General features: G+C 33.1%; 1 protein-coding gene across 1 annotated transcript; it reads left to right on the forward strand.

The window, feature by feature from the left end:
• The first annotated feature begins 2,460 nt into the window (after positions 1 to 2,460).
• On the forward strand, positions 2,461 to 26,507 carry LOC124352727 (venom protease-like). Its single transcript, XM_046802358.1, has 8 exons — positions 2,461 to 2,620; positions 10,374 to 10,493; positions 12,410 to 12,526; positions 13,151 to 13,298; positions 16,923 to 17,089; positions 19,988 to 20,095; positions 23,474 to 23,619; positions 25,380 to 26,507. The coding sequence occupies exons 2-8, from the start codon at positions 10,430 to 10,432 to the stop codon at positions 25,560 to 25,562; spliced, it is 933 nt and encodes a 310-aa protein (XP_046658314.1). The 5' UTR covers positions 2,461 to 2,620; positions 10,374 to 10,429; the 3' UTR covers positions 25,563 to 26,507.
• Positions 26,508 to 27,504: the final 997 nt, after the last annotated feature.

The raw sequence follows: 27,504 nt of genomic DNA on the forward strand, positions 1-27,504 counted from the left end.
AAATCTTCCCATTCATCTTCCAACTTCCTTTTAGCACTTTCACGGGATTGTCTGCTTCTTTTTGCAACTTCCGAGATCATGCGCTGAGCCTTTTTTAGCCGGGATATATCTTTATTTTTCATAGCATCACAAAAATTCTGCCCAACAATCAATCCCAGTTTCTTAAATACCATACACCTTGCTATGTTTCCTTTATTAAAAGTATTGATGGCATCATATACACCTAAGTGAAGTGTGTGAATGCTTACAAACACGGTTTTCGGTAGGCGAGTCCAAATTATTTGGTTCACAGACTCATTGGGATTCTGTGATTTACCATGTAAGCACTTTTTTAGAAGGTCAGGAGCACTAAGATCTTTGAAAATAGGTTTTAGCCTCTCCATTATGGCAAGTGGTAGGTGAAAATGTTTTTCATGATCATATTTTTCATTTTGGACCAATGATTTTTGATATTTACACCAACTATCACTTCCTTTCGGGCAAAGTCCATGTTGAGGATTAGAGTTACTTGATAGTAAATGGTAGTATTCTGCCCATATAGCTTGCTTCATGTCATTCAAATTACCTATATTTCTGCGTATGGCTAATCCGTAGTATTTCTGAATTGATAATATAGCAGCATCTGTTAGTCGGTTGCGACCGCCTAAGGTTTTTCCATCAATTTGTTTTGCCTTACCTTCTTTTAGTTTTAATGTCCTTAGGCGTGTGCCCATACGCTTTTGGACATGTCCAATGCACTCTAATTTTGTAACTGGACAGTCATTACCATAAGGCATGCTTTCTAATACACTAGCAAACCCTTTAGAGTCGCCGTCTCCAAGATATTCAATATAGCGAACATCATAAGTTGGAACGGACCGTTGAAATATTTTACAGGCTCCTACCACTTCCATACCCCCACTTACTCCTTGGTAATTAGCACTGCAATTATCATCATGATGGCCAGTAAACTTGCCTCTACAACGACAGTACTTAGACAGTATGACGGCATCTACAACTTTACCAGTATCAACACTTGTAGCAGTTACAACGCCATTTTGAGATGTATGTCCACGCTTTTGCCAAGTGCCGTCGATGGCAACACACAAATCCCTATTTCCATCATTTATTTTCACTGCTTCTTCTACAGCCTCTTTCATAAATGAAAAACATATATCCTCAGCTGTAGACCCTAGAACTCTAATGTATTCACTAAACTTTGTAGGAGGTTTAGGCAAGTTTAGCACGCCGCAAAGAGTTTCACAAGCGACCTGGCCCCTTCCAATAGTACGCATACCGTACACTAACCTAACATTTAGGTCATACATTTTATTGTGTGATGGGTTATCAGGTAAAGTACAGCAATTTTCATATGAAGCTAATGTCTTTGTACTACAACCTGAACATGTAAAATCACCTGAAAAGAAAAGTCCAACACGCCTACCGACTTTGAAATCAATTGCTTCATGGCAATGTTTACAAACTGCTATATTAGAAATTATTTTCAACAAACTATTCAAATCAACTATTTCATAGGCTAGACTAGGCTCACCATCAACAATAGATTGGTAGTTATTGGAAATATTTCCTAGTTTTGCTTTTGAAGCACTAACTGGTTGAAGCACTAATCTAGACTAGTCATATCTTCCAAAACATCAGCATTAGGACTATGCCTAATTTCAGTTTCTACTGTCTTCTTACAAAATACTCGTTTCCTTTTCTTGAAAACACTAGTACTCCTAGGCATTTTGAATAATATATTCTTCTAAAACACTAGACACAACACTTTAGAAAAATAATTGTAATGTGTATTTACTTTTGAGTTTTCACAATAAAGAATAAACTCATGAACGTAAACAAACAATGTTTTCTTACTTCTCTTGTCTGCTGTTTATTGGCACAATACTTCAGGTTAGCCAACCATTGAAAGAAAAACAACTATTTCTGGATGCTAGTTATTATAACAAATAAATAATAGTATTGTCGTTACCATAGATACAATTCTGGTAAAAATTGCAGCTGTGCAGACAATATGTTATATTATTTTTTTAAATACTTCCCATTGTCAGAATTAAATAATTTTTATGTCAAAATGTTCAGAAAACAACACAGAAAAATAAGTTGAAATAAAAAAAATGTATAATTTTTTAATTTTTAACCTACCGAACCCCCTTAAAGTTAGTATTTAACCTCTGCAGCAGAGCCCCAGCTTGTGTAATCTCCGGGAGTGAACGTGCTAAAAAGTGTAACTTAACAAAATTAAAATTAAAAAGTTAACGTTCAGCGCTATTAAGATAATCGAGTTGAACCCGTTCAGAGTGGAAATAGGCAATTCTCATAATTCAGTAGATAAAAATTCAGTCGGGTAAACAAATCTTATCTTATCGCAGAAGAAGTCAAAAATTCCCTGAACGAAGGGGTTTCCATTCTACACGTAATGCAAGGAGCTAGGAGGGGGATTCGGAATAGAAATCGAGGAGCACGACCTGTTGAAATACATTGTCTGTCTGTGTATCTGCTTGTCCGCATGTGTGTAGTGATCGTGTTGTTATTTCTTATCAGCTAAACCTCTCAAACCCACAGTCAATACGACCACCCGGCGGAGCAGATGTAAACGGTGCAGCATCAATTTATTACTCAGGTCAAGTGCATTCCTTTCTTTGAAATAATTTGTGTTTGGTTAGTCTAAATCATTTTTCTAAATGACGTGAATTTATGTTCGGTGTAATTTCGTTAGGTCTACTGATTTGTTTTATGTCAATATAATTAGATTTATATTTTATGTTTTTTTCTATTTATGAGACCAATATGTTCCTACCTAAATTGTTTACTCTTGTTGAAGTTTAATCCGATGATCGTAATTTATTCTAAGTTAATCTTTATAAAAAAATAAATATTTTACTTTTATATGTGTATATTATGATCGTGTGCTTGTATTTATATTTATAGAGAAAGTATTTTCTATAAAGGTCAATAATTTGTAGAAATATAGGCTACATATAGGTCTGATTAAAATACCATATATGGCTAATAAAAACGTAAATATATAGTAACTCTGCATGTGTTTTTAATTAGGTTTAAACTTGGAATTTCCCTTTTTATATAAAATAATCCCTTATTGACCATAGTTTTGTGCTAAAAATAATTGAGATGTCGGGAGAACTTGATATTGACAAATATATATATATTTTTTTACTATTGTTTACTAGAATCTATTGTTTAAATTGTTACTTACAAGAAACTTAAATAGTACATCGGCGTAAAAAATATTTGAAATATAAATGTATCCCATAAGTAAGGGACAACCCTGATCGCTCCTCTGCTGATCCCGGGTAGTATATTCTCGTTTCCTCGATCTTATCGTTATGTTTTAATCCTCGTCAAGTCAACGGCCTAATTTCTCCTGTTTAGTCTTGGATACAATAAAGTTGAAAATTAGAGAAGGTTGGGATCGAGATGTTTAGAAATAAGTATATAACAAGTCTGCTTGCACGACATTGTATTATGAGAATGAGGCAAGTTAATGTAGATTTCAGGTTACCTTTACATTATTTAACTTACAAATAAAGACAGAATAAGGCATTTACGACTAATAAAAATAAGATACTATTATTATATTTCGTAATTGAAGTTTTAATTATTTTGATGTAAATAATGTTTATTTCGCATTAGTTAAATTACTGTATTATATAACTGCTTCAAGAAAACTTAGTAAAGCATAATTTAAAGAACTTAATTTAAACAATAATGACCGCAAGAGTAACTAAAAAATTATTTAACGTAAATTTTAAAACCAAAACATGTAGGTTCATAACGAGGCATCCATAAAGTACAAATATTACGCTTTTTATCAAAGTCATTATGGAAGCTCTTCAAATATTACACTAAGCAATGCTAGGCCAACAATACACAGTCAAGCTAATATAATATAAAAGCCTTAATTATAATAGAAAAACTCAATAGTTTGTATTCAAAGAAACTTGGACTAATTACAAAACACTACAAAGCACTCGTTAAGTATTACACTTAACAATCTCAGGATAATGTAACATAGAAGCCTTAGTTATAGCATTATAACTCGATTTCCTATATCAAAGCAAAGCTGGAATAAATATAAGTTAAGCCAAAACATAATGTTGCATTACAGGCTTCGAAGCTGTATCCAGAATTTCAATTCTGTAATTCATTTTATTTTCGAAATATTACTCTCTCTATTAACGCTCAGCCAAATACCAAGGAGATACATGCACCATCAACGAACTCTATCTGTCTAAATACAAACTAACTCATACAATGGAGTGCTGAACGACCCAACAAAACAAAAGGACACTCTTACCGATCAATCAATCAAAGTAACCTCATTACTTGTGTTCCTATGTCACATTTTTAAATGTCAATTGATGTCAAATGTATTCAAGTTTGATTATATATTTGTTTATTCCACGATTTATTCATCACGGCTTCCTATCATAGTTATTCTCATAGGACAAGACGCTTATAAATTGCATTCAGTCCTAGAAGGAAGTTTGCGCTGCTTCCATAATGAAAGGATATTCTATATGTGTAAGGTTGAGGGAAAGGAGCGTCTCCTCTCGAGATCAATGAGGAAGGACTTTTCGGGCATTAATCTCGGTCGTCTTTTCGAGAAAGGGGGAAGCCAGCCCTGAACCAGTCTCTCCAATCAAATCAGGCGGGGGGCGGCACGCACTTAAGCCCTTATATGTATGCAAGCAAAAGCCCTTAACACTTGGGAGCCCCAACCATTTCAACAGTCTTCTCCCGCAGTAGACTGGACCTCTCGATCAACCCCTGCACCCCAGAATCTCTAGATTTGTGGTTAGTGATGTGCCGCTCCTGAACATACATAAGGTTGTCAGGAATCAAGTGACACATCGTTGTTTGTGGTACCAGAGTAAGTTCATCAAGAAGGTATAAACTAGCCAGATTTGAATCCTCCTGAGGCTGCCATCATGGTTACTCGTAATAAAAAAGTGCATTTATTACATTTACATACATACGTATAAGTATATCTAACCCTCTGGTATTTCTAATCGTGGGGGAAAATCTGATTTAAAAACACGTTTGTTTATTATATTAAACATACTTTAGATGAATATTTTTTGCATAAATACATGTACATAATGTTAATTACATTTATTCAGAAATGAATAATTCTTATAATAATGAAAAATTTAAAATAATTTTAAGATATTACACATATTCCTTCTTACAATAAAAAAATACAGAAATTCTTATTGTTAGAAAAGTAAGATAAAAAAATGAAGGTAAAATTTAACATTTAATATTTGATAGAGTGGAAATTCGGTCTCAAAACCATTGTGAGTAACCTTTGCCTGTCTGTACTTTGAAAGAGAAAGTTGCCTATGAGGTTATCAGTGTTGGGTTGTTTAATTGTATGATATGTCCAAAATAATGGGAAACTAATGAGATGAGTAATAAACCTGAGCCGAAAGATATTTTTATGCCTTGCATTCTGTTTCTTCTTGAATATTATCGTTGTGAAATGAATAGGAAAATTGAGAGCGGGTGGTGGAGGTACCTGTTCGTGTGGGCGCTGCCTGATGATATTCTGAATTTTTGGGTTGCTGGTATGACTTTCTTTTTACTATTAAAAAAAATTATTTTACTAAACTGGAAAACTCGTCCTTTATGTATGTAGAAATAAAATAGTTCTCTGATTTTTGTTCAGAGGTGACGAATTTATTGGGTTCGGTATTCTAAATTCGGGTATTAATTTGCCATAGTTATTTTCATGATGATATTATGCTTCCCTGTATAAAACCACTATTTTGAGTATAACTACCACTAATGTACTGTCCAATGACTACTGATAGTATTCTATCTTCAAAGTAATTTGAAAATACCTTTAACAATCTATTTCTTATTCCAACATCCTTGAACTTCTGTATCATTGTCTTATAATTAACTGTAATATTTATATCATAAAAGAAAGAAAAAAAATTCTTCACAATCCTTTAATATTTCGACAAAATGGTCGTTGTCAAAAAGGATACAAAATATAATAACGTATACAGTCAAGAAATATAAAGCAAACATAATTATTTGTATCAGCTGAACTATTCTAATATTAATTTAAATTTAAATTATTCTGTAATTATGTACTCCTTGGTACACTATAAAACATTTGATGGAAATTGGCTTAAATATTATAATACTAAATATAAACAAATTTGTTCTACTCAAATGTAATGTAAATTAAAATATGAAACTTAATCGATATATGTATTTTTTGAAATGTACAAATGTAATTCAAAGTATATAGAATGAATTTTATCTATAATTAGTTCTGAGTAATTGAGACAACTATGAAAAGCTCATCGCTTGTAGATATACATGTGTGTGTGTGTGTGTGTGTGTGTGTGTGTGTGTGTGTGTGTGTGTGTGTGTGTGTGTAATGGTAGCACATTCACCCGGCAAGTGAGAGATCCGGGTTCGACTCTCGGCGGAGCAAGTACTTTTTGTGATTCAATGTTTATTGAAATTAAATAAGGCTATTGCCATTTATAGAATTTAATGTATATATATATATATATATATATATATATATATAATATAACAAATTTCAAGATAAAAAATTACCTCCAAATTAATGGAACAGCTATGGGCACCAGGATGGCACCTGCGTATGCTAATCTATTTATGGCAAAATTAGAAGAAGATTTTTTGAATTCTCAATCCTACAAACCTCTTGTATGGTTGAGATTCATTGACGATATTTTTATGATCTGGAATAATAGCTTTGAACATTTAAAAGAATTTTTGGAAAATCTGAACAAATTCTCTATTTTGAAATTTACCTGGAAATTTTCTAAAGAAATCATAACATTCTTGGATGTAGATGTTTTTATTAAATCTGGATTTCTCTCAAAACAAAAATTCATATTAAAGAAAGTAACACAATGGATTATCTACATTTCAACAGCTGCCATCCTGTACATGTCAAAAAATCAGTACCAAAGGGTTTATCAGCTAGGGCCAAAAAATTATGTACTGATAGTGCAGATTATCAAAATTATCTAGAAAAACTTGGAAATGCATTTGTCAAAAGAAAATATCCTTCAAAATTTATAAATAATCAAATTAAACACCCTAATGTTCATAAAATCCAAAATAATGATGATGTAAAATTTATAACAAAATATTTTCCTGGTTTATATAAAACAAACAATATTCTAAGAACGGCACACAAAATTCTTGAATCTTCACCAATTACTAAAAACTTATTTTCAAAACCACCCAGGCTAGTGTTTCGTAGAAATACCAACCTGAAAAATCTTCTGGTACGGCCCAAATTGCCACCTACTGACATTCAAAATTCAGAAAAGAAGAAAAGTTTTAAGTGTCAACCCTGTAAAGACAAACGATGTAATACTTGCAAAATTATAAAATCGTCAAATTTTTTTACCAGTAGTAAAACAAAGAAAATTTACCCTATTAGAGGAGAAATTAATTGCAAAAGCAAAAATGTAATTTATCAATTAACATGTAAAAATTGTGCAATGGATTATGTTGGATTGACAACCAATCCATTGCACATAAGAATGAATAATCATCGTTGTTCGTCTAAAAAACAGGATGAAAAATTGGTTTCACAACACGCATTAGGCCACAAACAAAATTTTGAACAATGTTATTCATTGAAAGGTATTTGCAAAGTACCAGAAGATGGAAACAAAATTTACTTAGAAAATTTAGAACAGGCACATCAGTTAATATTAAAATCAAAAGTACCCTTTGGTCTGAATAAAAGATGAAATGATCAATTGTTTTTGTTATTATAATTTTTTCTAAATTATTTTTCTAAATTCTTTCTCTGTTCATGATATTTCTCTTTGGTGTTAATCACATGTTCAAAAATTCCTGTTTATTTATTTATTTATGCAAATGTTTATTTATTTACTTGTGTAAATTTTGTTGCTGTGTTATTTTTGTTTTATACTTTTTATTATACCTTTTATTATACCTTTTTGAAAACGGCAAAGCCGAAATATTAAAGGAAATTTAAACTAAGAAGTCTAATTTGTTATAATAGAGCAATTCTGCATTATACAACCGAAGTGAAATGAATATATATATATATATATATATATATATATATATATATATATATATTATATATATATATGTAGTAACTCACTTTTACTACATATCGCGCCAGTGATAAATCCGACCCATGTAGTGCATTTGAATAAGAAAGCATTGCTAGAAAAGCAAACATAATGGGAAATCTACTAATCTTTGAATATAATATAGTAGAAATAAGCTTCCTTATTTTTGGTGAGCGACGATTTTTTTAATTTTTATGAAGAAAACATTGAGGTCAGAATACATTTAGCCTCCAAGATAATCTAAGATAACAATGAATTAGATTTCCATTGCCAATGCCATACAATGTAATGTAACAAACACAAGTGTAGTGTACTGAGTGTCGAGGAAGCTATCAGAGACAGTTATAATAATGTAAGATAACAATTAATTAGATTTCCATTGCCAATGGCATACAATGTAATGTAACAAACACAAGTGTAGTGTACTGAGTGTGGAGGAAGCTATCAGAGACAGTTATAATAATCTAAGATAACAATTAATTAGATTTCCATTGCCAATGGCATACAATGTAATGTAACAAACACAAGTGTAGTGCACTGAGTGTCGAGGAAGCTATCAGAGACAGTTATAATAATCTAAGATAACAATTAATTAGATTTTCCATTGCCAATGGCATACAATGTAATGTAACAAACACAAGTGTAGTGTACTGAGTGTCGAGGAAGCTATCAGAGACAGTTATAATAATGTAAGATAACAATTAATTAGATTTCCATTGCCAATGGCATACAATGTAATGTAACAAACACAAGTGTAGTGTACTGAGTGTGGAGGAAGCTATCAGAGACAGTTATAATAATCTAAGATAACAATTAATTAGATTTCCATTGCCAATGGCATACAATGTAATGTAACAAACACAAGTGTAGTGCACTGAGTGTCGAGGAAGCTATCAGAGACAGTTATAATAATCTAAGATAACAATTAATTAGATTTCCATTGCCAATGGCATACAATGTAATGTAACAAACACAAGTGTAGTGTACTGAGTGTCGAGGAAGCTATCAGAGACAGTTATAATAATCTAAGATAATAATTAATTAGATTTCCATTGCCAATGGCATACAATGTAATGTAACAAACACAAGTGTAGTGCACTGAGTGTGAGGAAGCTATCAGAGACAGTTATAATAATAATCTAAGATAATAATTAATTAGATTTCCATTGCCAATGGCATACAATGTAATGTAACAAACACAAGTGTAGTGTACTGAGTGTCGAGGAAGCTATCAGGGACAGTTATAATAATGAGCGGTACAAAACAGATCAGTTAATTATTATAATTCCAAAGGATCAAGGAATATGAAAATACCCATCAGACAAAGATGCCATATTAAGAAATCATCCTAAACCTAAATAATACACCTTCAAGGTTGAACATTTGTATTTTAATCCCGCCAAAAACTACTACATACTATTGGGTTAATATTTTACATGAACTTATTTTAACAATTGATTAATTAGTAATGTAATTATATTTAGTTTTAATTGTATGGCTTCACCATATTAAATTAAATATGGTCAGTAAGAAATAGCAAGGCATTCAGAGTGCATATGGATATGAGTCAATGACAACTACTGAAATCTTACATACAAATTCCAAACATCTTAGTGTTCATAGAAACTGTTTCGCTCATCGACTTCCAGGCCCCGAAATGCTGTCTTTAAACTTAAATATTCATCTAGTCTCAAATGGATCCGAAGACGAGACCACCTTTCAATGACATTTCATTCAAACACATTTCAAACTATGGCATTGCTGTGCCATTTAAGAAGGAACTGCCTTTGGCGTCTCTGTTGCACTGCAGGGTTTTAAATGCCAAGCAGTTTTATGGCAAAGACATGGCATAATCTAAACTAGTAAAGATCTAATAATCCAAACTAAAAAGATCGTCGATAGCACAAGTGTGCATCGATGTGTAGAGCTGTTGCTTTCTATAATTATAATTAATTACAATAAGGAGCTCAGGGTCATATTCAGTTTATGGTCCTTATATGATATATGCAAAGTATACACAACTAAATTTAGATTTAATTTTGACATTAATAACCAGGAACCCTCTCGATCTTGAGATTAAAAGCTCTATGCATAGAGTTAATTATAGAAATTCCAATTATTGGTTTTCATTATTATTATTATTATTAGTGTTTATATCACTTTAGTAACAGATAAACATATTAATCAAATTTATAACAATATTCGGAATTATATATAACTAACAGAGTACTATTTTCGTTACAGAGGAGCCGAAACAACAAAACGAAAATCCTCCCGCTCACCCTCAATAGGAGAAGAAGATGTTTTACTACAGTTTACTTATTTTATTGCTATTGTCTCTGACCTGCAAATGCCAGTATGACAGTAAGTATACTTTTATATATAGTTGTGTTAAATATGTAGGCTGAAGTTCACTGACTATGATTATAAGAGTGAAAATCTAATTATTACCTATGTTCTGTTTAGTCTAAAGTTATACTCGTAATTCATTTGTTACCCCTCCCCCCTAACAGATACACCCTAACACCCTAACAGATAGAGCGGTTAAGGGGTCTGTCGTTTTAGGCGTAAACCAAACGAGGAACGCAAGATATCGATATCCTGTGTGGTTTCCACTTGTTGCCATCAAAATCATGGCGGTATTATCAAATAAGCCATCATGGTACAAGATGGCCTCGGGTTATGTGTAGCACAAAGGATGTTGTTGAAGGGCAACAGCAGTTTTTGGTGGTGTTGATGCTAAAGAGGGGTGATGTATTAAAGTCTGAACGGTATATAAAAGAGGCGACGAACCGAAATACTAACTGAATACAATCTAAGTTCACTAGATACGGGATCTGATTGTTTATGAGCGCTGAGTTCCTTGTCATTACGGGTTACCCTCTCTAGGTGAATCACGTCAAGAGTTGTCCAACCAAACCATGTGTATCTAGTAATAGGAAGTTATGCAGTAGTTCAAATTGATATCTTAGTGGATATCATACTGTAGTTCCAATTATTTATTATTGAAACCCCAATATAAATTAATTTTGGGATGTAAATTTTCAATCGATTTACTTCAGTCGGAAAATTATACTTTCGTTAAATTTTCTGGCTGCGATTGTCTATAAACCCTTGTATGTAATAGAGTCTCCAAAGAAACTTTAGATGTTTTACACCTTGATAAATTTAGTAATTGAACATTTGAAATCTGATAACGTTATAGTTAAGACAGCATACTAAATTTGTGGATTTCGTTGTTTAATTCTCAAGTACAGCGTAACTGAACACACCATTACAAAATACAGCATTAAGAGGTCCTAGACACGAGGGTATGATAAGGGTGAAGAGGAACTCCTTCCTGAAGACATGCGTCGTATATGAGTTTAGTTGCATGCACACTCCTCTACGACGCATGCTACCCAACCAAATGTCATTAGAATTAATAATACTCTATCAGAATGGACGAGGAGAAAATTAGTGAAGTCAAATTTATGTTTTGTAGGTTTTTTGAGATATTTTTTCAAGGTCTCTTTCTGTTAAATACTATAAGTGGTAGTAAATCCACATGTATTTTTTTGAGCAATTATGATAATTCACCATTTATACTGGATGACTAATTGCAGTATCGTGTTGATGGATGAAAAAATATCTATAGTTATACATTTAATTGTTATACAAATAAAGCTGCTGCATCCGCGACCTATGTTTTCGTTTTGCGTCAGATGCTCCTGTCCTTGACTCGTAATCATGAACAGGTTGCCACAAACCGGTCTCGTACAGAATTCAAGATCACAGGACAAATTGAGAATTTAATGATACACCTCATTATCACGCCCAATGGATTTAAAACCTCATATTTTCCTAAAAATACGAGGAAAACTTTATGAACAGACAAATACTATGTTCCTTTATAACTTGCTAAGTCAAGAAAAAGAATATGCTATCTACAAGTTAATAATATTGGCGGATCCAAACCGACTTCTAGACCGAAAAAATTTCAACAATATTGCTTCAATTCCAGTTCCATCAGTGTTATATTGGGATTAAATATAAATTTCGTATGAATAATTATTCGGAAGGTTACAGAGGAAACTTGGCTGAATTAGTCCAAACAAATTATGTAACATGGAAGATATAGCGAAATTTATAATGTCTTAACACATAATGATGATAAAAATACTTATTGTTACTGTCAGATCGTTACATTTCTTTCAGTCTATAGAAATCTCTTTAGGTGATTCATATTTCAATAACTTGTTGTTTTTATACATTTTAATACTTAATATTCTTATTTTTAGGAGCAAGGATGATTGAAGGGGCGTCGAAACTCCGAAAACTTCCGCTACTGGACGTCTGTGGTTTGAGCCGTATAGACATCGGCACCAGAATAATCAACGGGAAACCAGCTAAACTAGGTTAATAAAAGTTATTTATTAATGAAATGTCCAGGAAATCATTTTTTAACTGTGGCCAGTTTTAGTGTGTGGGTCAGTTACTAATATCGGGAACGAAAATTATTAGTAACTGGATCCTGAAGGATACTAAAAGCGCAAAGGAGCACTGATTAATATTGTTAACAAAAGCAAGCTACATACTTGTGATAACGTTTATTAAAATATAATGCATTTTCAATGTTTTAAAATATCTAAAATTAATATTTTTGTTACTGAACTGTAGTAATATTTATTAACTTCTTTTGTTTTATTTTCACAAAGAAATTACTATTTTCCATCGACAATTCTGACATGGTATTCTATAACTTCTTAGTAATATTCTTCAAAACTTAAAGGCATTTTTAAATTAAAACAAATACTGTTAAACCACGTACTGTGTTACGTGCGCAATAAAGTACGCTTTAATAAAATAAACGAACTAAATTCAATTAACAAAAAATCATATTCAAAAGTTTTTAAATATATTTAAGTGGGCTGAAAACTAAAAACTATTCATAAAATGTTACTTTCTCTCAATAAATTGCTGATAATATTAAAAATAAGTATTTACTATATTAAAATTATCACACAAAAAGTCTTGTTCAGGGGCGTACCCGTGGATGGCTCTTGTTGGATACCGGCGTCAATCCGGCAGGAGGACAATGTGGGGGTGCGGTGGGAGTCTGGTGACCAACCAGCATGTTGTAACCGCCGCCCACTGTGGCTATTCTCCCATATTGGACGGGTACAATGTGTAAGTTCTCATACTCACCTCAGGCACTCAGAGTAAAGATATTTAGTTTTACGAGAAGACCTGATCGTTTTTCAGTCGGATTTTGTGGACTGCTGAACTTCCAATGCTGAAAAATTGTTAATGTTTTTATACTTTTGGAGTCGAAATAAACCCTAGAGGTTGCACTTTGCTGATTCTTAAAACAATTAATAGAAAAACACGATTGATAGCAGCGATGAACTACTGGTTGGTTAATAAGTATAATGTGAGAACTACCTTCTTTACGATCCTACTAATAATGCAATGTAAAGTCGTTTCAGAAATTGTTTACACAAGTTAATAGTACATCTAAACATATCCATTTTACTTTCAGTTTCAATTTTGATAACGATTTTATAATTAATACCACACATTAACCTTTTAGAGCTACCTTTCTTATTATACAAGCTTTAAAGCTTTATGTAAGGAAAAGTAAATTGACAAGGAAAGTTAATTATTTTTTTGCAATTTTTTAATTCCACAATATACCATGTACTATTTATTTCTTTACGCTTTTTAAGGCTTAACGAATGTGTTATCTGTCACGCTTACTCTGTCTTGTGTATTCTACTGTGTCTTGTGTTGAAGTGTGGCTTCAAAGCCGGATAGATGTCTCATTCTAAGGAGATTAAAACTAAGAAGCTTATACTTATTGAACTTTTGCCAACGATTCTGAACAGGACTGCAATGACTTGTGCCAGTGCCCTGGTAATCAAACAACTTTATAGTCAGGTAGCACAGCACGATTGTAACTTGATCACAAGTAATTGCTCCAAATTTAAAAATCTATAAATTTTGATGATCTGTAGCAAAAAAATATTTATAGAGTTGAAGCGCTAGTATTGCTAAATTCAATTCATGCCAGGAACGGTCCTTTTAGAGAGGACACAAAGTTAAAGGAAGAAGTAAATGCGTTTACACACTGGGGTTCCAACAGTGTACTAACTAGTATCCAAACAACTGACGAAAGCTCTGCAACGAAATGAAAGAGTTTTGTAGTTTACTTGGATTTGGTTTATTGTGCTATTTGACAATTCTGATTTGCCTAATTTCTTTAATTAGTAGTCATACTTAGTTTCTTGCTGTATAATAGGGTTTTCATAGGCATATCTTTAAAACACTCACCAATAGCATAGTTCGATAGGTAAGCATCGTGTATTGGATCCACCATAGTGCAAGGTGTTATAACCTTTGGAGCCACTGTCGAATAATTTCATAATTAAGTTTAAGAAACAGTTTATTTATTTATTTATTTATTTATTATTAACGGCAAGCAGCCAATTTACATACAATATGCAATAAGATGGCAGTACAGTGTATATAGTGCAGTAAAAAGTACAACTAGTATAAAATAATACAAAGTTATAATAATAATAGCATAATAATAATAATAATAATAGCATAAGTATATAATAATAATAGTAATGGCAGAACACAACACAATATGACAATGATCGATTCCAAGTCCCAATAACTGTCCATCACAGCAAGAAAGTTTAGTTATAACACTAATATAATATTAAAAATCAACAATATATATTAATGAAATAGACCAACGTAACAATAGAATTAACAACAATGTATAAAATAGAATAGTATAACAACAACAAGTACACGTAACTAACAACAACCCAAAATAATTATAAATACACCAATGATTGCAAAAAGTCGAAATTAAATTAAATGTACCTTGCAGTAGAGCAGAAACATAATAAAAAATACAAAATAGCAAAAGCTAAAAAATTAAACAGTCTTAAAGTTACAAGGGATTTTAAGTGTGTTGAGACAAAACATAAGTGGCCCGCTTTCTGATTTGATGTAGGCCATCAGCGAAAAAATCGCACTCTGATGCAACACGATTCCCCAGGCGAACAAATCTTGCCAGTGGACTGTGTTGAAGTCGTAGTTCGTGAGTGGAGTGGTACTTTGCGGCTGAAAAGCCCGCTAGATCTGGTGTTTACAGGGATCCTGATACCAATTTCAGCGAGAAGATCTGGGCACTGCACATGGGCGCCAACTAACTTCCACAACATGAGTACATCTGCTACATCACGGCGCAAAGACAGTGAGAGTTGGAATATTAAGTTCTGCAGTTAATGCTTCCACGGGAACATCCAGGATAGTTTGTAGCCAATCCTCACACCGACCAGACGAATGAAGCGTCGCTGGAGGGCCTCAAGTCTAGTCCTGGCACCAACTGTATAAGGAGACCACACAGGACTGGCATACTCCAAGAGTTGTCTTACCAACGAACAATAGAGAGAAAACGTAGGGCAGAAGGATTATTGATGCCTCTAGAGAATCGAGATATAAAGCCCAACATCTTGTTAGCCTTACTACAAATAATATTCAAATGCTCAGTAAATCCCATGTCACTAGAAAAACACACGCCCAAATCTGTTACGTTCAAAAGTCTTGGAATTTCGGAAATTGGATATAAAAGTAAGAGTACAGAATCGGTGATTTGATTCTATGAAAGGTAACAACAGAGCATTTGCCGGGGTTCACAGACATATTAATTGCTTTTGCACCATTCCTCCACTGCAAATCAAGCTACTTTGGTAGTTTTAAAGAGTCTTGTGGGGAGAAATTTCCATGAAGAGCTTAAGATCATCCGCAATAGCAGGGCGTTGACATCGACCACCTCCATGAGATCGTTAACGAAGACATTGAAGAGGCAGGGGCCCAACAACGAGCCCTGAGGCACTCCTGAAGCAGATGGCGAGAATCTGGTAGATGTGGAGGAACCAATTTTAACACAAAGATCACGATCCCGGAGATAGCTGGAGATCCAAGACAATAAGGGGATGGCAACTCCGTAGCCCCTCAACTTTTGATGCAAGAATAGAGTAGTCAACCCTATCAAACGCCTTTGCCATGTCAATGTACACGGTATCCATTTGCTTATTCTTGCGAAAGGAACCAAGCACATGCTCTTGGAAGAGTAGAAAATTGGTTACTGTGGATTTTACCACGCATAAAACCATGCTGTGCGGGGGTGGATTGATCTCGATATGAAGCGACTAAGCCTATCAACCACAAGGCCTTCGAATAGCTTTGCCAATCACTGGAAGGATGGTAATTGGCCGGTAGTTCCGTACATTGTTAATGTCCTTGGACTTGTGCAAGGGGATGATAAAGCCATTCTTCAAACAGTTATTCAATACGCTGAATGTACCTGCAATAAATGTAATATTTTCAATTTAAGTTTGAGTTTAATCAAAAACAAATTTAAATTAGCAGTATTTTTTTATAGTTCAGAATAAGAAAGTACCAAGTCGCCTACTGAGTAAGCAAAAATATATTGGACTCATCACTCACACCACTTAAACTGTCTTCGTTCATTTTATTGAGGAATCACAACTGTGAAATACTGTACAACTAGGAATTAGGGATTTTTGTGTAAAGTCTGACTTGCACCACAATTATCCCTAATAAGCAGAGATTTGTTTGACTTTCACATTCGCGCTGTTCTCTGTTAACAAATGAGAAAAGTTAATGACGTACAGTTGCTTCTGATGGATTATAATATGGAGATTATGAGTATGCACATTATGAGTAACACCACTTTTCCTTTCACCGCCTCATATAGTTCTTTCTGTTCAGATATGAGGTGCGACTCGGAGACCTGGACATGAATGATACGATATATGACGGTGCATACCCCTTGGATTTCGGAGTAGAGTCCTTCACCATACACGAGCACTACGACAATAAAAAGAAAGTGAATGATGTGGCAATCATCAAGATTAAGGGAAAGGTTCAATTTACAGGTAATACACTTCAAAACAGACGAGTATGGTTAACATTTTAACTACGGATCCTAATTACTCTTGTGTGATTGTTTATTTGAAAATGAGTCATAAAAATTGTTTTTCTGGCTCTCGCTCAAGGTTTCAATTATAATTGTACACCTTCTTCCTTCTTCTGTATTGAATTCGTAGTTCATTAACGGATTTCTCAATCTTTATAGATTGTTATGGTACATATGCATGGATACATGTTATTCGTGTACCGATAGTGAGAGAGTGCTAAAAGAATATGTGTATTGGAATGAAGTGTGATGTAACCTAATTAACTTTAACATACGGAACCAATCAGTAAACGGCCACAGTGTGACAGTTTCATATGCTGCGTTCGCTCTTTTAAGTGAGATATTTAGGCCTACTATTATCTAGTAATATTACAACCTGCTGTGAAGCATCAATTATCTGACCTGATTTTGATCCTTACCTCTGACGCTTGAGTTTCTATCGATCTATCGTATTAAAAATAAGAGGCTTCACTAATAAATAATAGATTAAGGATGTTTATGTCTAATATAAAAATATATTTCCTAACGTACGGCGTCGTCCTGTTTACTCATAGCAGATGGAAATCTTTAACTTAAAAATAAATCAAATTAAGAGTACCAGTCACTATTTTCATTTTGTTGAGTACGTACTAAATATAAAACAATCTTTGTACCTATAGATCCATTTTTTGTGAAAAATAAATCAAGTTTTATGTGTCCGCAGAAAATATTTATATCCTACACATAACGTAGCTATGGTGAGAAGGGTTGAATCAATGAGAATGTTAAGTTTAGCTCCAGTTCACTTTCCAGCGTCTGAAATCTGACGCTGTCACAGACTTGACTCCTGGAAGTTCAGATCTCAGTCGCTGCACTAATAAAACTTGAGCTAAACTCAACATTTACATGTTTTAATAGTTATTCAGGGAATTTATATATATATATATATATATATATATATATATATATATAATTTTTTCAATAAACATTGAATCACAAAAATTACTTGCTCCGCCGGGACTCGAACCCGGATCTCTCACTTGCCGGGTGAATGTGCTACCATTACACCCCACAGAGCCCCTACTTTTAAATAATTAAATCGTAGCTTTTTACGATTTAATTATATTGTATTTGGCTGTATCTGTCACATATGCGTTTTTAAATAACTAAACTAACATATGATCGGAAGACCAAATACTTGTTAAACGAATTTTGTTTTCATTAATTAAATTTGTATAATGGCAATAGCCTTATTTAATTTTTTCTATAAACTGTATATATATTATATATATATATATCCATACAATGCAAGTATGAACGCATGACACGTCAGACATCGAGTCAGTGGGATGTAGCTTTCGTTCGACCCACACCGGACAACATCCTATCCTAAGAACGACTCCTAATGAATAGATGTTGAGCTTTTACATTTTATATATAGATGTAGTGGAGATGGACTATCAAACAGTACTTTAACTCTCTGAGTTAACGCATTCGGAAGCTAAATAACTCAGAAGAAACACACAAAGACAGAAATCTGATTTTCTCAATAACGGTGCGAGAGATTCCGCTAAACACCTAACCTGAAGTGATTGCCTAATCCAGAAATTGAAGCCCAGTTGAAGGTCGTTGGTATTATTCAGGATTATGATGGTTGTGATAATTCAAGGTTATGGTGGTTCCTCATCTATTCTGTTGTATCGGGAATTCGTGCAGTAGCAGAAAGAAAAGGTCCCTTATATCTGTCTACGTGATAACGCGTTATACATCCTAATTGAGTATAGTTTAACAAAATGTGATAGTTACGTAACACGCATTGACCACTTAAAGAGAGTCAAAGTTTGATATTACCTCTAATATCCAGTAACTTAAAACACGGATTTATTTATGATTTGAATATTTGCAACCAATTTTGAAAATATATAAATGACTCAAATGACACCTGTATAACTCACAAAATCACTTTATCAACATCCATAATATTCGTAATCTTATTTTTTAAACAAGATTAAAGATTGCTGAGCTTTAGCGAAGTCTATTACTTAGGAAGCTGGAAATGTTCATTATGTCTGTCTGTCTATCCGTCTTTCTGTATGACTTTTCGCATGATATCTCGAAAACGATTCTTTTCTCGAAGCTTTAAATGTTGCATGAAGCCTCATTTCTATATGAACAACACTAATTTCAATCGCGGTGCATGTCACTTAATGGGATTTGGCTGAGCGTTAGCGAATATCTTACGTTTATCTATGGATAATGATGAGGAAAGAGCAGAATAATAAATTTTTAAGGAAACTGCGTACAAATCATATGTGATTTTAACATGTGTAATATTTCTTCACGTAGATTAAAACGAGTAATAATAAAGTGCAGAGTAGTTCAAGGTTAGTGATAAGATTTTATTTCAGCGCACTCTTCCGTTTTAGTACCATCTGCTCACCATAAACTGCGTTACTTAACATTGCAATGATACCTAACTTAATGGACAATATATGAATGTATTACGTGGTAACATATATATAGAAAGACTTAATCCGCAGACTTTTCATTTTGCATGAAACTTCATTTCTACTTAGGCAAGTATTTTTATCATGGAGCATGTTCGATCATGGAATTTAGCTGAGCGTATTTTTCGTCAATTTCTTTGCTGTATTTGTACAGTACGTCAATTTCTACGTCTGTCTGCGTATGTGCTCGCAGGACATCTTGAGAACAAACTTAGTTATAGATTATAAATATCGCACGCTACCTCAGCATTTTACGTGAAAAGTGATGTACCTTGTAAAGAGAATTAGCTTTTGTGAAGTATACAAGTGTAGCATATCCACTGCTGCAAAGGTATATATAAATTCCTCTGATCTCCTAGTGTGTGTTTTAGATCTCATCAGACCCATATGTCTGCCCCCGCCAGAGTTCAGGACAAACATGTTTGTCGACTTTGCCCCCGTGGCTGCCGGTTGGGGAGTATCGGTAAACAACACTGCATGTGAGTACATTGTATTATAGTCATTAATAGTTAGTATTGTATACAGTCCAAGTCGATCTTATCCTACGTAAATAAATCCACTTTAACATACTGAAGACATCATATCACTGAACAACTGACTTTCGGTTCACTGGTCAATAATGCCGAACCAAACGTTGTGAAATGTTTACTTTAATTAATGTTACTTAATAAGTGCTAAATAAGAACAACATAAGGGTTGTTATATTCTTTAGGAATCTGTATCGCTGAGCTTAACTGATTCAATACATACATTTTCATATACACAGCAGACTTGAAGGATCATTTTCGTCACTGTTCTTAGCATTCTTATGCAAAGGATTCACAGCTGTTGATTTCTTTTAAACCCTTAACAACAGCTAAAGTTGTTCGTCATATTAATACTGATTGGGAGTGTGTAAATAAATGGTTGGGTGACCATCTACTATTGAACTCTAATAAATGTCCCTTTATTGCTTGTAGACAGGTTACCTTTGAGTGGTCAAGTATATTCTCGGTGTCACTATTGTCTCCAGACTATATTTTTTCAACATGTTAAAGCTATATGTAAAACCGTTATAATCCGATTAAAGGCCCTTTACAGATTGAACACAATTTTGCCAGAACTTCCAAGGTGAAAATCGTTCGTTTAACCAAATTTCCTGCTATACATTTCTTCCAGCTTTTGCTTGTTGTCTGATTCAGGAAAATTTGATGATCCTTACCCGGCTGCAGAATAGAGCGTTAAGATTCGTTTACAATCTGAAGAAATTTGACCACAACAGCGAGTACAGATTAAACGCTTAAGTTTTCTCAATCATGGCTTTCTCCGATTTACAAACCGTCAATCTGATACATAACATTCTTCACACGGGAAAACCTGCAAACCTCAAGAAAAAGCTGGTGTTTAGGCATGCAATTAATGTGCGCAGTACCCAATAGGACAGCCTATTGCACCTGCCAAAGACAAATCTAGAGACGGGGGAAAAGGGTTTTAGTTACATTCGCCAAAGAGGTACAATGCTTTGCCACCCACTAAAAATATTAATGCTTTCGTAAATTCAAAGAAAGTTTCAAATTTAAAGAAGTGTTTACTTGACCTATGTATATACATCTGTTATGTTTCATGTAGCTTTATGGTTTATGGTTTACGTTTATTTTACGATTTCATGCTTTATTTGAATTTTTTGGTAACAAATGTTTTAATGAAAAACAGATTTTGTCATTTTGGAAATAACTTTATTTCTCTTCACTTTTACTCATTGAAAACTATTTTCTCTCTACCTTCAAGGCTCCAAAATCCTTATCATTTATCAGGAACGTACATTTTAAGTTCCTGATCTTCAAATAGGATGCCTCCTTTTCTAAGCGATAGTTTTGTTGGTATTAACAAACGTTTTAAAATGTCTGCTAAACACATTGATTTCTTCTAACGGTGTCTTTAAAATTAAAAAGGAGCCAAATTCTATAATTTTCTTTTAATTCGATCGCAACAGTTGGAGAGTTATTGAACGATTTTTTAAAAACATCAGTTAACTATCTGTTATTCAGTACAACCAGAGGGTTTTCAATTCTTTTCAGGGAAATTTTTGCAAATACTCTAATGACTTTGCTTCAAACGTTTGAATTTTACAAAGAAACCACTATACTGTTAGTTAGCAATAGTAATGTCATACATTCTGCTATTTGTAAGTGCTGACATTGCAGTTTGCAATATACGAGTATATAGATTAATGCAATAACAATTCCTACCAAAATAATAGTATAAATGTAAACAATTTTAAGGTAATTTTCCTTTGCACCAAGAAGAAGCCACATAAATCGCTTTTACAATTTTAAGGTTATGTTATTTTGTGCTTTGTGGCATCTACATGATTAAAGACTAAAATATGTAAAACTTGGTACATTTCCTTAATTTAGTTTGAGGAAAAAGTTGGTGTTGGTTTAAAACACAAATGGTTATAGATATACGTTTCTAAAGCAGATATATCTTGGTATTTAGCGTTTCAATTGACCATAACTCGATTATTAGGAAATAACTACAAATGGAAAGAAGCCTCCGATAAACTTGATATATTTATTCAAAGAACTTTAATCGTGTAATCTAGATTGTAAGTAGAAATTACTATCAAATTTGAATCAATGTTATAGGTTTTTTTTTAATTTCTATTACATAAAATACTATAATTTGCTTGGTAAATATATATTTACCGTATTATTTTTTAGTTCCTAGCAAAGTCGGATTAGCTCATTACTAGTCCTACAATAATCTATCAAAGGTTGTGCAAAAATATTCTTTTCGTTCGTATAAAAGGGCACAATAAATTTGAAAGTGAGGTACGTTTAGCTTTGATGAAAAAAAAAACTTATTTATAGCAAGGCTTTGTTAAAAATTCAGAAAGATCAAAAGGTTTTGTTGCAAAACCAGAAAGATCACAATGCGTTGTTACAAAACCAGGTATATCGAAAATTAAAAGCATTTGGTAAGTGTTACACTTAAATAATTTAAATATAGCCGAATCCTGCGTCCTACCTATATAAGCGTGTAGGAAAAAAGATGTTTTTATGCTACCACAAATAATTAATTTAATTTGTTTTTGTGTCTAGTAAAATGTATAACAATTTATTTATTCGATTTTAAAACTAGACGACACACGTATCCTATTAGTTTACTGTTTTTAACACAATATTTAACACTGGAAGAGGATCAAGTGAATAACATCATATTTATGGGGCCCAGATATAGCTGTCCATAGCATAGTGAACATGTACTGAAGAAAATTTAAATTGCATACAGTTTTTCATGCAGGTCAACTGGATGATTAATACCAATGAAGGTTTTCCCCATCTTCTTGTCCTAAGCATACACAACGCAAGACAGGCTATTATTGATATAACTTATAACATTATTTAAAAATTTAATGACTTTTTACATTAATTATTTTTTTAATAAGACGAGAAAGAGTGACAACTATATTACCTAGTATTAATTTACCAATGTGCAAAGACAAATAAGCCAACAAATTAATGAAAAATTTGACTTTTATGTAGTAAACTACGGCTTTGGTATCTTCATATCTCTGCTTTTGTTGATTTTTTAACTTACGTGCAATTTTAGGTTTGTGCCATAATGAGATAGATACCAATAAGAATAAGACATATGAAGAGATAAACAGTTGCTTCTCGAAACTTAGTGTTCTAGTTTGCGGTAACGCTTAACGATGGCAAACGTCTGACGTACTGCTATCCGATCCAACGTCAACAATGAGTGTTTATAAACAACATTTGTTAAGTTACAAAAAAACCTTTTCCATTTGAGTTGTTTTGCCTCTTTTAAAATACTGTAATCTCATTGACTAATGATTCCTCTGTATCCTACAGTCAGAACAGACACGCGGCTGCTAGAGGCAGAGCTCACAATCCAGGACCTGGACGAGTGCAGGACCAACGTAACGACAAAATTGACCGATGTTCAGATTGATGATAGCGTAATTTGCGCGTACTCGCCCACGAGCGATACCTGTCAGGTATTTATACATATATACACATACATACATATGTACACAAGTCTGTAAAGAGGACACAATAGTAGTCAAGTAATGCCTCTCTACAAATATTTATGATTTATTCTTTTTGAGTAGCATTTATTAAATTGACAGTTCTGAGAATATTTTTCTTTAACTGGGAAGAATCCCCATTTATGTAGGCCTATATATATATATATATATAGGCCTTTCAAATCTTAATCTGACATTTTTTAATGAAAAACGCATGTTATATAACGACAGATCCGTAGATTTTTATGTTGAGAGGGGTATAGGTTATATTTTTGACAATATACGAGTAAAGTTTTCCGTTTCCAAAAAGTGACGAGAAAGTGTTATATTATATCTATTAAATGTCGGCTGTAATACAGGAACACCTCTTATCATGAAAGGCATGAAAATATCCATGATTGGTGTTCATGTTTCAATATATGTGGAAAACTACTGATACCATTATTGTTGATACCATGCTGAGAACGTTGTATTATTGTTTAGACTAAATCTGATTTTAAACTGTGCTAATAAATTATTTGTCATTGATTTAAATACTTTATTCTTTATTATTAGGTCGTATTTTCCACTTTAGATTAGAAAGTTAGGTACAACAGGATGCAGTGAGCATTAATATATTTGTTTTGTAATATTCAAGAGCAAAATATATATTGGGGGGAATTAGTCTGCTATAACAGCCATAGTTCTCGCAATTACTAATCAGTTTATTTACAATAGCCAAAACTTACAATGAGAGTATTCATTAGCGTTGCTCCGTGATATAGAGACTGATATGTCCACAAATCAACTAAGGGTACAAAAGCTCCATTCACCACAATCAGAATAAATCTAGTAGATTTCATATAGCATTTTTTATTTGAAATGGGTGAATGAATTTCCATGACCATACTTCCACTATATAGTTAGCATTCTGGAATAATCATTATTTTGAAATGTTTCAAATTAACATGAATGGTTTTTTTTTTTTAATACGAGTAATAATATTATGATTTTCATACAATGTCAAATTTTTGCAAAACAACTACCCTTGATACATGAGATGTGGGTGTAGGCCTACGAGTTTGATACTTTTAAGTAACAATCATTAGGGACCTTAACCAAAATATCTGTACGAACAGGTGTTGTTAAAATCAGTTATCAAAATTTTTTTGGTCTGACCTGAGAAAAATACAAGTTAGAAATATTGTTTGAATGTAAACATTTACCATGTTACAAACTTTTACAATGTATTCATGTTAGTAATCCTTTATTAGTATTAAGTTATTTCTAAATAATAAAAACGAATTGGATCACCCAATCATTAATTTAAACCGTTCATTTTTCACTTTTTACTGTATAATGCAATGCTTCAGTGGCACCATTCAATTACTCGAAATAGATCATATTATGAATGATAAGCCGGGGTACTCAATGTTTTCTGACTTAATTCCTTCATAAGTCTGCAGCAATACTTGTTTCGTACTATAGATTTAGCTGCAGGAATCTAACCGAGATAATCTCCTCCCCCCCCCCCCCCCGAATTTTTGTGTAATTTGTCTTTTTAGTCAGACACAACTAAAATCGTTCGAATATATGTTAATAATTATTCATATGTTTTCTTTATTCTTAGTAGTACACAACGTTTTGACCCTAGTATTATTTCCCCCCTCCCCCCTAAACTAAAATCCTAGTTATGTTCCTGTTCACTTATAGAGTGCTAGAAAGATCTAATGATGCCAATATGCCCGCAGGGTGACTCTGGAGGACCTCTAATGTTCCCGAAGACGCTGAGCAGATCTGTCAATACTACCGGCAACATGTTTCTCATGGGGATCGTCTCCTATGGCTACATGTGTGCACTCCCAGGGTTTCCTAGTGTATACACTCGCGTAGCCCATCACATGGCTTGGATCGTTGAACATTTGGACGTCTGATATGGATTATCCAATCTTTATCATCCCCAGTCAATGGAGAAGTAGTCATACTGCAAGAGCGAGCTATTTCATCTTGAATTGTTGATATTAACCTTATTTGTTTATTTCATTTTCTATACATTTAGGCCGTTTTCTTTGTAATCTAGTCCTATAACACCAAATTTGTGCTTTTTTGTTGTTATTCAATGTTGTTAAGATCAATAATTGTTATTAAAATCGCAATCTAAATACCGGCATACTTTCTCTTTGAAAATAATATAAATATATTGGTTTAAAAATGTATTACATGTAATAACCAATACATTCATGTTGTAAATAGATGCAGTTAAGCAGATTAAACACAGCTTTCACCGTAAGACCCTCATTAATAATCTTCGGAAGATAAGCAGAAGCACTCAGCAATACGGGCTCTTAAGAGCCGTCTGTACTAAAACTGTCTTGTTCGTCCTGCAAGAAATGTGTTGCAGGACAAACCACCTTCATCTTTGTTTTCAGGTCGCAGAGTTGTAAATTGTCAAATTTAAAGGTACGGTACAAGTTTACAAATCTTTTTTTAGTTTTGTAATAAGTATTTAATATTTAAACAGTAGCAAAATATAGTTAAAACTTTTACTCGTAAATTCTTGCACAAGTTCAGTATTTAAAAAGAGACAACAAAAATTTATACTTTCAACATCACATTGTACTTGTTGTAAAGAGCAAACGTAAAAATGGAGCCGGCTCTTATGGGCATTGAATCACAGAAGGTATTATCAGGCATGTGGTATACCATAATTTAAAAATTAGAAATTCTTTTAAGAGCCTATTTTGAAAAATAATTTGCTGCTTAGAATGTTATAAGTTTTACAAAAAAAGCGATATAATAATTTGGTGAATTAAACTTAGGTTTAAATTTTTGAATTTTCATTTGTTTGTTTTCATCAAGTAATAAACTGTTATGGTAAATTAATGTTTTATTTTTTTGTATGCCCATGGAACTAGTCAAGACGAATTTCTGTATAACAGGTAATAATATAAATAATCAATACTTTGCAATTATGTTAATATCTTGCCCTGTATGACTCCTATGCATTAATCTAGTTAAGATGTATCCCGACGCAGCAAATTTAGAACGTTCCAGAGAAGGCCACATTCCAAGCTGTAAACCACAATGCCCCGAACTGTTGGTCAAGACGAATTGCTGAGCATTTAAAAGTAAATATTCAGAAATAACGTAGCAAGGCAAAATTCATATTGATTATGGAAAGCGACAATAGCAGAACAGTCATCTGTGGTCAAGATTACGCAGAAATTGAACCCGACGCAACCGCTCCAGAGTAATTAGAGAAAAACTGTAACAGAACCACAACACAACAATCATATATAAATTGTAATACACTCATATCAAAACAGTGAGAGGAACATTGTAACACGCCCATAACAAACTGTCAGAGATAATGTGAAACAGAAAAATAGCAAAACAGTGTAGATAACTACAATATCCAAACGTTACCAATTATAGAGCTAAGTATTATCGAAGTGTTCCGGTGTGTGTTATCTCTGTCTAGAGATGATTGCTTTCCGTCATTTATATTATGTATGTATTATCCCATACATTGTTCTGAAAAACTATTTTTACAACTGACAAAATATGTTTATTACAGTAATGGTTCTCGTCTTGTTACTCCTTCACATTCGAGAGTCGTTTGGAATCAGTGGGTGTTTGCTTGTTGAAACAATGTTCGGCAATGGAAGATCTGATATGTTCACTCATTGCGCTTTCTATTATTATTATAGTAGTCTGACATAAGGCGCATTCGTTTATCTTCAATATGAGTAGTATAAGCAACAAAATGAACATAAGTATCGTCATATTATTCATTTGTGGGTTAGTAAGTTAACTTACCTGATTTTTCGTCAGTCACTAATCGTAAAAACCGTGGTTTCAACGTCAAAATGTCAT

Source organism: Homalodisca vitripennis, chromosome 1 (genome assembly GCF_021130785.1).
Source record: "Homalodisca vitripennis isolate AUS2020 chromosome 1, UT_GWSS_2.1, whole genome shotgun sequence".
NCBI lineage: Eukaryota > Metazoa > Arthropoda > Insecta > Hemiptera > Cicadellidae > Homalodisca > Homalodisca vitripennis.